General features: G+C 26.8%; 2 protein-coding genes across 2 annotated transcripts; one reads left to right on the top strand and one right to left on the bottom strand.

The window, feature by feature from the left end:
- Positions 1–217: 217 nt before the first annotated feature.
- On the top strand, positions 218–9,792 carry LOC136076242 (uncharacterized). Its single transcript, XM_065789716.1, has 6 exons — positions 218–288; positions 493–547; positions 6,917–7,138; positions 7,800–7,883; positions 8,080–8,207; positions 8,341–9,792. The coding sequence occupies exons 1-6, from the start codon at positions 218–220 to the stop codon at positions 9,161–9,163; spliced, it is 1,383 nt and encodes a 460-aa protein (XP_065645788.1). The 3' UTR covers positions 9,164–9,792.
- Positions 9,793–14,173: 4,381 nt separating this feature from the next.
- On the bottom strand, positions 14,174–15,135 carry LOC100197125 (large ribosomal subunit protein bL9m). Its single transcript, XM_065791703.1, has 2 exons — positions 14,850–15,135; positions 14,174–14,683 (listed from the first exon to the last, which is right to left on the bottom strand). Exons 1-2 carry the CDS (start codon positions 15,059–15,061, stop codon positions 14,221–14,223), a joined length of 675 nt encoding a protein of 224 aa, XP_065647775.1. The 5' UTR covers positions 15,062–15,135; the 3' UTR covers positions 14,174–14,220.
- Positions 15,136–15,232: the final 97 nt, after the last annotated feature.

The following is a 15,232-nucleotide window of genomic DNA, read 5'->3' as shown; positions in this document are numbered from 1 at the left end:
TACATACATACACATACACATACATATATATATATATATATATTTTACAACTTATAATCTAAGATTATATGAAATTATGTAAAAGTTATAAGAGTAACTGTGAAAATGTCATGTGACTGTTATGTTAACAGGAGTATCTGAAGTGGAGAAGAATTATTCGTTTTATAAAATAGGTAGCAGGTAGCCTCTTGTCAATTAAACAAACTGTATGTGTAGTATGGTTGAGATAGTGTTTACTTATATTTATGGTGACTTGTGTCTTCAGTATGAGTTTTTAGTTTTAAAACAGTATTAGTAGTTGGAAGCTGGTTATCAGAATTAAGTTATTTGGTGTCTAGTAATAATGTGAATTTGTGTTTTTTTATTTCTCATTAGCTTAATAACTCTTTATTAGCATTATTATAGTATTTTAACAGTGTGACAATGATACATTAACAATAGCATGTGTGTGTATTTAGATATAATTTCAGTGTTTTTACTTATTTTTTATAGAGGGATGTGTATGGGCGTATGTCACAGAGTTGGAGTAGAATTATTCGTTTTTCAAGTAATTATCAGATGGTGTATGTAACAGGGCTCTAGTAGAATATTTGGAGTGGAATGATTCGTTTAATATATAGTTAGTGTGGCGTGGCTTCAGTTATAGGTGTGATAAATATATATAGTAAAAAGATGCAGTGACTATAAAAACAATATTAGATGTAGTACCTTTAGTGTATATGACAGTAATTATGTATTAAATATCATGTATATTTATAGTAATATTACACATATTATGTATACCCTGATATGCACAAGCACATAATGTAGTACTGGACACCTAATGTGAAACTAGGTAGTACTGGGCAGTGGTTATGCATTTTGGCTGTACACATACAACCACTAAATGTATATATATACATACCCTTCAACATATATATATATATACCCACAAACATACATACATATACATAAACATATGTATGTATCTGTCTACAAATATATACATAAATACATACATATGCATAAACATTCACTGATAAAAAATAGTTATGTATATATTCATACAAACACATGAGTATATGTGTGCTCACGCATGTTTATGCACACACATATACCCCATGGACATACATATATATTCATATTATACATACATATTATACATACATATTATACCCCATGGACATACATATATAAGACATCCATATATTATTTATATGTATTATATACATTACACTGGCTATTTCACACATTTATTGTGTTAAATAGGTGTTAGAGTAATGTTATAATGACTCGGTATGGGTTAAGTATAACTTAAGTATAACTTAAGTATAACTAACACACTAACTCTGCTTATAATAACTTCGAAAAAATTTTCCTGAAAAACTATAATATGCACTTCCCAATTAAAGTAAAATTAATAAAAGAAAAACACTTAAAATGTCCATGGATCACCAAAGGTATTAAAAAATCCTCAAAAAAAAAATAAAAAAACTTTATATTAAATACTTAAAAAATAGAAATAAGGCAAACCTAAATGTTTACAAACAGTATAAAACTGGTGAAACATTTCTAATAAACAATTACAGACCAATCTCAATACTTCCAACCTTTTCTAAAATACTTGAAAGAATAATCTATAATAGATTATATGAATACCGAATTCAAAACAAGTTCTTAAATAAAAAAACAATTCGGCTTTTAGGCACAGCACTCAACAGAACATGCAATTTTAGATTTAGTTAATAGCATAAGTGATTCTTTTAATAAAAAGCAATTTGTATTAGGAACTTTTATAGACCTATTCAAAGCATTTGACACAATTAATTATGATATCCTACTAAAAAAAAAGGAAAAATACGGAATAAAAAATACTAGCCTAGATTGGTTTAAAAGTTATCTGTGCAACAGACAACAATGTGTTATTTCGAACGATAATAAATATTCTAATTTACTAAAAATAAAATGCGGAGTTCCCAAGGTTCCATTTTTGGTCCTCTTTTATTTTTAATTTTTATTAACGATCTTCCACAATCACTAAAAAAACTCGATGCAATAATGTTTGCTGATGACACAAATTTATTTTATTCATCAGCATCAATTAAAAATCTCTTTGAATCTGCAAATGATGACCTTGAGAGTCTAAACATTTGGTTTAAAGTAAATAAATTATCTTTAAATAGAAAAAAAACAAAAAAACATCTTGTTTCATTCCAACCAGCAAAAAAACAAAATACCAAGCATGCTACCATTACTAAAAATTGATAACATAAACATCAAAAGAAATGAAACTATTAAATTTCTTGGGATAATTATTGACGAAACGATTTCTTGGAAAGCCCATATAAAAACATTAAATACAAAAATATCAAAAAGTATCGGCATACTTTACAAAGTCAAAACTATACTTTCCCAGGAGAATCTGAAAATTCTCTACTTTTCTTATATACAAAGTTATCTAACATATGCTAATATTGCCTGGGGAAGTACAAATAAATCTAAATTAAGTTCTCTATATGCACACCAAAAACACGCATTAAGATTGATTTATAATAAAAATAAATTCACTGCTTTAAGTATCTATCAAATTAACATCTACCAAAATGTTTTATTTATGCTCAAATATAAGCTTGGACTTGTCCCAACTCATTTTACTAATAACTTTTTTCAAACCAACGCCAACATATATATCACACGAGGAACCGGAAACTTTACATTGCCCATAAAAAAAACAAAATTTTCGAGATTTTCAATTGTATACCGTGGCCCCTATTTATACAACAAAACAATACCTCAAAATATAGAACTTACTAAATTGGATAATCTTATTGGCCTGAAGAAAAAACTAAAATATCTCATAATTAACAAAACCAATTTTATCGATATGTATTAAATATAGAAAGACAATTAATATAATAAAATGTAAAAAGAACAATTTAAGCTATAAAAATAAATAAAAAAGAAATAAAATATAAATTAAAAAAAAAATTGTTAGCAACTATACATAGTAAAATATTACTGAACAGTAGACCTCAAAAAATTAATGTGTGTCTTTACTCTTTAAATTTTTAGTTTATTTCGAATTTTAAAGGTTCTCGATGAAAAGACTTTTCTTAGTCTTCTGCGAGTTTCCTTACAACTACATAGTACTACTAATATATGTTAATATATATTTTCAACAAATAATATATATTTTCAACGACAACGACAAGCAAGTCCCTAGTAGCCCTGTGGTGTGACGGACTTGCTTACATTTTTTAAATGCATGGGTTAATATTCAGCACTTTATATTATAAACCACGAATTTTTAAGTTTATTATTTTAACTCACATGAGTTACAATGTCAAACGCGCATGCGTAAAACAGCATTGTTAACGCTCTTTAGATATTGTAAATATTTGAGGTGGACTTTTATATAAACTGGAGACATGTAAATACTATTTGTTTTTGAAATATATAATAATGATTGTTGTAAAAAAAAAATAAAAAATATATATATATATATATATATATATATATATATATATATATATATATATATATATATATATAAATTTACCGGTGGACGATGTCACTTTGGATACGATAAGAAAGCTATTTTACGTAAGTCTTTAATAAACGCTTTTGTTGCAAATACCATGCTATTAGTAAAGAGTTATTGAAAATTGTTTAAAGTATTTTAAACATTTATTAACAATATTTTAATAAATTTGATTTTAGTAGTTATTAATGTTTTAAATAATTAGTAATTAAATGTTTAAATACTTTAAAAAAATTTTATTCAATATTTACTTTACATAATATTCAGGGGTGTCCCGAAGAGATTTTAAATAGAAAGAGAGAGGGTGTGTGTGTGTGTGTGATGTGTCTGTTTTTTGCCAACTAAAGCCAAAAAAAATTTTTTTGTCCCCTAACTTATCTGGAAAAAAAAAAAAAAGTCCTCGTTTTCTGACAATTGCCGACTGCCAACTATAAATCCAATTTTGCTGACTGCAGTGTCTAATTTGCCCACTAACAAAATTCGTAGGGGGGCTATACACCACCCACGCCCCCCCCCCTCGGGACGGCTATAAAATTATTAAATCGCGTAATATTTGTAAAATTAACAATGTAGTTTTACGTCTTGTATTCGAATTAAAAACAGAAGGATTTAATAAACGTATTTACTATTATTTTAATTTTAAAACTTTGATTTAAATATTAGCAAACCTGTTTATTTAACTTTTACTGAAGGTTAATAATTTTTAAAGTGATTTTAAGGCGCCTTTTAAATTAAAGATAATTATTAAATTATTAAAAATTAATTTTAATTAAAGAAGAGATAATTAAGGTAAACATAATTTAAAAAATGCTATATATATATTTTTTATTAAAATAAGGTAACCATACGTACGCGTTTGGCGCGTACAGTAAGCGCTTGACGGTAGTTTTGCGCATTTGGGGTTTGTACGCGTTTGTGTACGCGTTTATATATTAAAAAAAAGCAAATAAAATTCTTTCAAAAAATATTATTTGAAAGACTTTAAACAAATGAATTTTCTAAAATCGTCTATTGACAAGTAAAACTCATTAAGTGACACTGCAGCTAATTTGATATAATCAATTTTTAGTTAGTTTTACCGTAAGAACTTGCAAGAACCGTTTTACCGTGGTAGTTTTGCCGTAAGAACTTGCAAAACAGCAATTAATGATATCTCTAGATAAAATACTACTATTTCGGATTGATATACGCACTTAGTGACTTTTTCTTGCAATATGTTGTTAATATTTGGGCATCATAGTGTATAAAAGTCAATTTCTCATAAAACTGTTCTTAATGAGTTTTACTTGTCAACCGACGAAACATAGGTAAAAAACAAAATGAATAAAATTCCAATAAACTTAACTATGAAACACGAAACTAAATGAATTAAATCCCCATAAACACTGAAAAAAAAAATTTAAAATTCCCATAAGAGAAGAAAAAAATTACTTCGAAAGATTTTTCAACTACAACAAAGAAAATGCGCTCGTTTATACTCAAATTTTGTTTGCCTTGTAATGTCTTTTTTCCCTAATTATTGTAAATAACGCTTTGCAATTTATTTTAATAAGAAGCTCATAGAAATAAGTTTTCATAAAAAAGTAATTTAAGGTTTTTATAACTACTTATGCACCAAATTCAAAAATGAATATTAAGAAGAAAAAGTTAAACGCGTTTAATGATAATTAAAGAAAATGTTTCCTTTCTTAGCGCAGATCAACGATGAGCTCCTCGAATGTACTATTTGCCAAAGCCTATTTGACATTAGTAGTCGTGGACTACATGGTTGAAATTTTTTCTCATTTCGAAAATAGTCACGTTCCTTATAACAATTTGTTAAAATTGGTGGAAGCCGCTTTATGTTAGCCAGGTACAAACGCTTCCTTAGAGCGATTGTTTTCGAATGCAATGATATTTGGACGGAAGGGAAATCCCAACTTACAATGAAAACTTTGGCAGCTATTTTGTTTGTTAATTTTAATTTAAAAAAAAATAGCTGCTCAGAATTTTCAGAAAAAATTTAAAAAGATGACACGTTGCTGAAAACAATTCATTCTTATGAAAAATATTTGTGATTTAAAAATGCAAATATTATTTAATCTTTTTTCCTTAACTTAGTTTATTCACATGCTATTTTAAAATAAATAAACGAGTATTTAGTAAAACCCATTTAAACCAAGCCCGTAGACAGGGCAGAAGCGAGTCGGGCACGTGCTCCCCTGCGCTTTGTCCTGTTTGGCCACTAAAAAATTAAAATTAAACATATATTTTATTTTATTTTTGGCGTCTCTTCTAAAGAAATGGTATTTATACATACCAAATTTATTACTTGTACGCGTCTGGTATTTTTCAAATATGGTCACCTTAATTAAAAAGCATATTATATTTAAAAAAATATGTTTTTTTTAACATTAAGCATAATTAAAAAAACTCCGTTTAATAATAAAATAAATTTACTATGGCCTATTTTAAACCTTTACTATGGGCTATTTTAAACAGATCTTAATAAAACTTTTATTAAACTATTGTAATCGTTACTTTTATTATTTTAAACAGATCTTAATAAAACTTTTATTAAACTATTGTAATCGTTACTTTTATTATTTTAAACAGATCTTAATAAAACTTTTATTAAACTATTGTAATCGTTACTTTTATTATTTTAAACAGATCTTAATAAAACTTTTATTAAACTATTGTAATCGTTACTTTTATTATTTTAAAAGTAAAAAAGAATATGGAAAAGAAACTAAACTTTCTGAAAAAATTTACGTTTCCTTTTTTCGTTTTCCTCATGTAAACTAAAATAGCAACCTAAAGATCAAAAGTTCATTCATTCAAACATTAAATTTGTGCGATAGGTATTAAGACTGAAGTCTTTTACTTTTGTTCATTTATAACTGTTTACTCTAAATTGCCAAAAAACAAAGGCTAACTTTACTCTACATTAGGGTGGAGTGATTTTGGAATCAGAACTATAGTAACCCTGGAGTAAATAGATTATCAAAAAATAATAATAAAATGTATAACATGTTCTTGCTAATAATGCCTGGAAAATGGCTGGTTCACAAAAATGTACATTTATTTAGACTTAATCTATTTTCGAGGAAAACCGCCATTTTTTGATTTTTTTTTCAAAGTGGGCATGCGCATTGCGCATTGTTTTGTTGTTTTTAGATTTTTAAATTACAATTTATTAATAGCAAAACAATTTATAGAAAAAATGCCGAAGAGCAAATCCAGGAAAACTCGTTTGGAAAATAGTTTAAAATACGGAGGCCTCCCATCAGAAATACCTTCAGCTGATATTTGTTGTTTTAATCTGAAATTATTGTACTAAGAATTTTTTATTATACTTTGATTTCACTTCAATTAAACTGAAGTAGTTGATTATTTAAAAAAATTATATTTAAGGTCCCTTCTGAAGACAGGGCATATATTTGTGACCAGAGAAACAAGATTGGTCCAAAAGGTATTTATCAGCTAGGAAAGGCTAATTTAAAATCTGGTACATTTACTCCGGAAAGGTTAGGTCAAGTAGAGCTTATAGATCATGTTAAAATGCCTTATGCTCATAACTCATTGATTGATTCTGGTCACATATCTGAAGTTTCAGCATCTGATCCAGATGTTTTGGTAGCATATATATGTATATTTGTATATATATATATATATATATATATATATATATATATATATATATATATATATATATATATATATATTTAAATAACTTTAAAAAGTATTCTACACAATAGAGTGTTCAATGTTCTTAAAAGAACAGAGCAATTATATTAGTAGTAGAAAATCACTTAACAAAAAAATATATATATATATATATATATATATATATATATATATATATATGTTATAATAACCTACAAATGAGTACTCAATGTTCTTAAAGAACAGAGCAATAGTAAATTAGTAAAAACACTTATCTAATTTTTTTCTTAAATAAATTGTGTCACCATCTGTAAGTTTATCAGGAAGGTTCCTGACTATAATAATAGAATATAAGAAAAAAATTAAATGCGTTTTATCTAATTTATATATATATATATATATATATATATATATATATATATATATATATATATATATATATATATATATATATATATATATATATATATATATATATATATATATATATTGCAAACAGCACACTGGGGCAACGCTAAAACAGCTTTGTTTCAACGATTTCAACATTTTTTAAATGTTGGCCCTACAAAGTGTGCTGCTTGAGATATATGGTTTTTTTTTTTTATATTTTAAATACTAAATATTTTTACAGGTAAATGATTCTGAGGAAGAATATAATCCATTAAAAAGTTCTCAATATAATTTAATTAAACTTGATAGATTTGCAATGGAGGCTGTCGGGTATATAAAATTTTCATACATATTGAGTTTAGATGAGAATTTCTTAAATATACTATATTAAAAGTATGAAAAAAAAATCATAAGTTCATTGTTCATCCCCAGTAGGAGAGGAGAGGGTGAATATAGAATGTTAAGGGATCACATATAGATAATATACTTTGCTTTTTCAGTTTTGTTTATTTATTTCATAGTTTCTTATTTGTAATAATGATGTCTCATCTCGTGCTGCAGCTGCACTAGCGAATGCTCTACTTCTAGATTATGTAATCATTAAACATGGAGATTTGAATCAAGTTGTAGATCGAAGCAAAATTGAGAGGTAAAAACTATTTCATTATATAAGTTAGACAAATATAAATATATCTCTTTATTTATTAGTTTATATAAATGCTTATTTACAAACCATTTAATATGATATTTTGCTAAATATAATACTTTGAGTTGTTTTATAGAGAGAAGAAGAAAATAATGTCAAGATATGGTGATCAACATGATAATAATTTAAGTAACTTGGTGTGTTTGGGTGTTGATGGTAAAGATGATAAAAATGTTCTTCAGTTTAAGGATGTCATTGAAAATGGAGAAACTTGCTTGTCGAGAGTTACTGAAAAAGAACATCATTTAACTTTTACTAATGAAAATAGTTTTAAAAATGGTTCATATCTCTCTCATAAAAATCTTCCATCAAATGGTGCAACTGGTTTACTTCAAAGTGAAGTTGTATATAATGTTCTGAAAGAGTATGATAGTTTAAATTCAGTACAAGCTCTTCTTCTTGATAATACAAATGTCAACACAGGTTTCAAAACTGGAGTTGTTGCATGTTTAGAAAAGAAATTAGAAAGAAAAATACACCTTATCGGATGTACTTTGCATCACAATGAACTTCCATTTCGAAAAGTATTCAAAATAGTTGATGGCAGTTCGAAGTGTCCAAATAAATTTTCAGGACCTATTGGAAAGCAAGTTTCTATAGATTTCCATCTTAACCCACAAGTGAAGTTTACCAAAATTGATACTCCAGTGGAGATACTAAATATTCCCATTGAAGTAATTAATGATTTAAGTCACGATCAAAGACTATTATTTGAATATTGTCTTGGAATTTCTAAAGAATTTGTTAATCCCATATTTTTTAGAAGAAAAATTGGTCCACTAAACAACGCAAGATGGTTGACTTTAGCAATTCGAATCATGGCTTTGTATACTCGTACTGAAGCACCAAGTCTAGAGCATGTAAGGCTTGTGAATTTTATTGTACAAGTGTATGCATAAATTTGTTTTCTTATCAAAAGGTCTTCTAAATTTATAGATTCTCCGAGTATATTCTTTAAAATGACAGAACAGATAAGAAAGCAAGATGAGGAAATACAGAATATTTGTTTTAAAAATCTAAAAAAAAATTCATATTGTCTATTGCCTGAGAACTTTTTATATTGTATGCTTAGAGATGAAGATTCTAACATAAGGGAACAGGCGTTACTAGTCATTAAAAAACTCAGGACAAGTAAAGATAAAGAATGCCGTGTTACAAATATTGCTAATGTTGACATAAACTTTTAAGCAACTTCTTGGACAGAATTAATTGACTTTAAGAAAAGCAGTGAACCGGCATCAACAATATAGTTGAAGGATGACCAAATCGGTACACTAATTGCAACTAAAGAAGTTCCGAACTTACTTGAATTTCCTTCACATGGACAGAGCAGAGAACGCGATGTCAAATTAGTTACAGAGGCTAGTCACCAAGTATATGGCAGAGAAGCTCGTCATAAATATATTTTGACCAAACTGAAATCCAGGGAAATTCGACCACATTTTGTAACTAAAAACGACTTTGTGGTTTTTTAATAAATAATTTTGTTATGCATTTGATGTTAATAAAACATCTTTATATGAATGTACTTGCTTTTACTTTTTTGATTGCGAGGAATATAAAAGTGTGTTTAGGATTTAGGACCAATGCAGTAGTAGGGTAGTGGTAAAGTGTTCGACTCACATTTGCAAGATATTTATTTTAGAAATATTTCGCATATGCTCGTCCCTTTGGCAATTGAAATTTTATATTCATAAATTTAAGTGTTTATAATATATATAAAGTGTTTATAATGTAAAGAACAATTAAAAAAACAACTTAAAAACATTTTTGGATTTTGGTGATGGAATCCATGACTATTTTTATTACCACTAATTGTACTTTAAAAAACTAAAAATAACTTACATAAGTAAACTTTGTATATACAGTTAAGTAATTTTAAGTTTGCTGTTTAAAACTTGATTACATTTTATATTAATAGATATGCGTTAAAATGAGGTATAAAAACTTGCTAAAAATAAATTAAATGTTTTAATGAGTATATTGCTTATATACCATTATATTAAATAAAATTTTTATAATTTATTATTAATTTATTTAACCATTTCATTATGAATAAATTTATTTGAAAAAATAAACTTTTGAATGGTTTTGCTATTTTTATTAATTGATTTCATAAATTGAAGAAAAACGTGAAAATTAAGAAAAATTGCGTTTTTTCGCATTTTTTCAAAGTCGATTAAGCTTGCCATATTTTATTTTGGATAGCTGAAATTTTTCATGAGCTCATATTTTACCCCGTTGAACTTACTCCCGGGTTACTAAAGTTGAATTTCCAAAAAAGTATGAAAATCACTCCACCCTACTCTACATGGACTTTTTCAAATCGTTCTATCTTTCGAGAAAGCAAGTTTCTTTACAATTCCATTGTTATAAAATTTTGCAACAAATTTTAAAAATAAAGTTTCGTATCGACATTTGGAATAGTGTCGAAAACATAAAAAAGAAATAGTGTTACAAATAGTGAAAACGGAATAGCGTCGCAAATAGTAAAAACAGAATAGTGTCGCAAATAGTAAAAACAGAATAGTGTCGCAAATAGTATAAACGGAATTGTAGTCGGAGAGAATTAGCGAAAAATAGGGACAAACCCAGACAAAAATAGTATAATGATGAAATTTGGCAGAGAGAAAGTGCACAGTCTTTGGGTGGGCGTAAAAAAAACCCAGTTGTTTGCGCTACAGTAATATCCCTGTTAGGAAATTTTAGGGGCAAAAAAGGTCCATTTTGACACCTCTAAAATCTTATAAACTTTATACGGTTGGATAGAAAATTTTATCTTGATCAATATTTATATAAGAACTATGACTTATAAGCAATTAATTGAAAAATTATTCACGTTTAAAAGTGTAAAAGTTTCATTCGACGTTAAGTTATGATGTCAAAATATTGCCAACATCTAGTTTGAAAATTTCCGTAACCAATACATGTAAATTCTTGTGGTGTATAGTTTTCGAACCATATTTTATAAGTAGTTTTTCAATAGGAGGTTGATAGTCTTGATATACAATTCTAAGGGTTCTTTCATGTATTCTGTTAATACGATAAGTTTTCTGCTATGAAATAACCAAACTAATGAACAATAAGTAAAATGAGATGTATTAAAAGCGTTAAGTATAAGTTTTCTTTGACTCAGAGACATAAAAGAAGCGAGTCTGGAGAGCGCGTTGACTTTTTGACTTGCTGATTTACATAAATTGTTAACATGGTTGTTAAAAGAAAGGTTATTATTAAACATTATACGAAGTATAATTTAATATAATATAAGTTTATATAATATGATATAAGTTAATATAATTTAATATGTATAATAATATAAGTAATTTTTCATTATCAGGTCACTCACAACAGAATTTAAGTCATTTTTTGCACTGAAAGGAGTATTATCAGCATATCCTGCAATATCAACATTGGGTAATAATAGAAATAGATCACTTATGAAGATATTAAATAGTAATGGACCTAAAATTGAGCCTTGTGGAACGCCAAACAAAATATTAGAGTAAGAGCTGTTTCCATCATTTATTTTTAGTCTCTGTTTTCTATTACTAAGGTACGATTGAATGGCTTTAATGCGTTTCTGCTGAGACTATATGCATTCAGTTTAGCAATAAGCAAAGCATGCGGAATGCAATCAAAAGCTTTTGAAGGGTCTATAAGCAAAGCTTACAGACCCTTCAAAAAATGTCCTTTTTTATCTTGGCATTTTCTCCATTTCTCAGTTATAGGTTATAGAATAAGATCAAATAGCTCAAAAGAGAATAATCTCGAAAAGAGACTTTCCAGAATAATATCGAAATAGAACATAAACCCAAATTGTGAAAATAGGAATACTATCAAAAATGATAAAAGCAGAACATGCTATAGGTATAGGTCTTGCGTTTTCTTCAACATATTGATTCCCAATACTCAAATCTGTAACAAATCTTGAGGGTTGGTACTGATAAACCAACGTCGGTCATTATCAATTTTGCAGACTTTGAAAAAATTATGTTAATTGTTATTGCTTCAGTTTCTTTTTTTATAAAAATCTAAGTTTCATGTACTCCAAATATTTCAAGGTATATATTGGTTTAAAAAGAAAGTTTCAGGATTATGAGTATTTGCGTGCATGCTTTTTAGAAATTTATATCTTTGCTAAATATTTTACTATGGTATTTAAATTTTGTCTATTTGTAATATTTTCTTTTTGCAATCGCAATCGCAAATATTTGTTTGCATTACTTTTACATAATTTGATATAAAGTATAAAAAAATTTATTTTTTTCAAACTGGATTATTCTAGTTAAAGTCGGACGTTCAGGACCTACGACTTTTATCTTTTTTAGTTTGTTTTTTCATATAAATTCTTTATAAAAACGTTTCATATACTGTGGTTTTACGACTTCTTTTTATTATTATTTTGTAATACGGTATATATTAAGGGGCTTGGCGATAAGACAATTTGTCTTCTTCTTGCCCGTGCTATTTGTAGTTACATATGTTTACGGTATGATTAAATGTATACGGCAAAAAATAAAAACTTAAAAAATTAATTCTTTACTCTAAATTATTCCTTCTAAATTATTACCATTTGTACCTTGTGTAAATACTTTTTTTTCATAAAGTATTATCATCATAAATTTATAAAAATGTTCAGCAGTAAGTTACTTAAAATTTAGCAAAAAATAAATTTATTTTGTTAAAAATTAAATTAAAAATTTTATATTTATTTTCAGAAATTCAGAATCAAAGTATTTGTATTAAACACGATCTAGATCGCTGTTTCAAAAAATAAATATTTTGATCCATTTGAAAATATTAAAAAGAACCATTTAGACTTTGATCAAACGATATAAACAAAAGATTTCCTGATATTTTCTGTTAAAAGTAAGAATGTTACATTTTTTGATATAGTAGACCATTCTCATTACACGAAATTAACGAGAAATTGTTTGTACTGCATGCAAAACAGAATAGATTTCTGCAAAAGTTTTATCAGATTTATCTACTAAAAGCACTGCTTGACTTTTGGATGTAGACTGTACAGGCTTGAAGTAGCAGGATACTAGTTTTTCTCCTCCATGTGACTCTGATCTATATTTGATAAGTTAAATTGCACTTGGCTGACTTTTTAACTGTGCTATTTACCAGCCATTTTTTAAACAATGAATCTCTTACCCATTTTTCATTGAAATAAGCTGCCATTTAAAAAATTTTAAATTTTTATTTATTCTAAAAAAAGTATATAAACTATACTTTTTTTAGAATAAATAAAAATTTAAAAAATATATAAAACTATATAAAATGTTTTGCATAAATTTTTTGTTTGGTTTATGCTGAAAACCAAACAAAAAAATTATGCATAAATTTATCCACTCGAACCTATATACAATGTTTTGCATAAATTTTATGTATGGTTTATACTGTAAATAAATGACCAGAATAAAAGTAAATTTTTTTTATAATGATCAAATAATATGTTTGAAAAATATTTTGAGCTATATGATTTTTTAATAAGTAACCTAAAAAAAGAAATATTATTTACTATAAATCATCTTAGCAGAAAAAATAGTAGAAAAAATTAAAAAAATGAATTTTCTATTTGGTAGCAGCCCTGCAAAAGTATTTCTAGACTGCCCACTTAATAATTTATAGAAGAAATTTAAACGAAAAACCTGTTGCAAATTTTATAAACATTGGTCAGATAATACCAGGAAAAAAAAAGTAAAGATAATTACATAAAAATGAATGAGTAATACAAGTTTTAAGAAAAAATCACGCTTTGGCTAACCCTAACTATATGGCAACTCTTTAAAGTGTTATATTTTGAAGTTTAAAGGGTTCAACAATTAAAGCATGATTTTTAAAAGATTTTTGTTTAATAAAATAAATTAAAAAAACACGCAAAACTAACATATCAATAATCATTTCAAGTACAAGTAATTATTTTCTTTAATATATTAAAAAGGGTGAATTACTTTTCTTCAGTTATACTTTCTCTGCAAATAACTTCAAGCGAAACTTGGACAGTTACACAACTGTTCACAGTTACATCTAAAATATATGTTCCTAATTTTACAATAATATCGTTTTCAGTCTCTCGTATACGCATACAATACACTGGAACGTATAAATTCGAATGACGTAGAAAATATTCAGCAACGTCATGTCGTGTAATGAGAAAATCGTCATCTGAAGGGGCGAACAACTTGATCGCGCTCTTCTTCAAATACTTTATCACATTACTCGGAACTTTTGAGCCTCCACTTTTTTTTAATATTGAGGGGTCGATCCCATTATTTAAAAGATTTTCAGGTGTTGCGTAAATCGCTAATTTATTGGGGATAAGATTATTTCGCCCGAGCGCTCTTTTAACTTCAACTACGTCTTCTTTCATACCGAGTCCTTCCACATCTTGTAGTAAAAGCATTTTCAACCTTTTAAAAGAAATAAAAACAGAAATTTTAAAAACCAACACAATCATTATAATAAAAATTAATATCTTTTATTACTTTATAAATATCTTTATTATTTACATAATTATATCTTTATGTAATTATGTAAATAATATCTTTATTATTTACATAATAATAACAAGTGTACCTTGGATTCGGATTAGCTTTGTACCGAGATTTCATCGAGTTTCGATAAACAAAAACTTGTTTTTTAACCAATTTTCGTTTAGGAACAGAATAATTCCTAACACTAACGTGCGCGACCGGAGAAAAGTTGCCGAGAGCAACTGAAGAAATAGTGGTGTCTGCGGCCGAAGAAACGGCCAGCTTCCTCATTCCTCTGAGGATGTTTAAAATCATTATTACTAGAAAAATTTTTAACTGAGTGAAAAAATTTTTATAACTAAAGAAAAAAAGCGTAACAAAAAATATAAATAAAAATAAATAATAAATAAAAAATCCATTGTAACAAAAGTCAAAAATATTAAATGATATTTAAAGAAACCAAGTATTATTTAAGTTAAAAACATC

The sequence above is a fragment of the Hydra vulgaris genome, chromosome 02 (genome assembly GCF_038396675.1).
Source record: "Hydra vulgaris chromosome 02, alternate assembly HydraT2T_AEP".
Classification (NCBI taxonomy): Eukaryota; Metazoa; Cnidaria; class Hydrozoa; order Anthoathecata; family Hydridae; genus Hydra; species Hydra vulgaris.
Note: the sequence above shows the minus strand (reverse complement) of the source record. Positions and strands in the feature narration are given on the sequence as shown.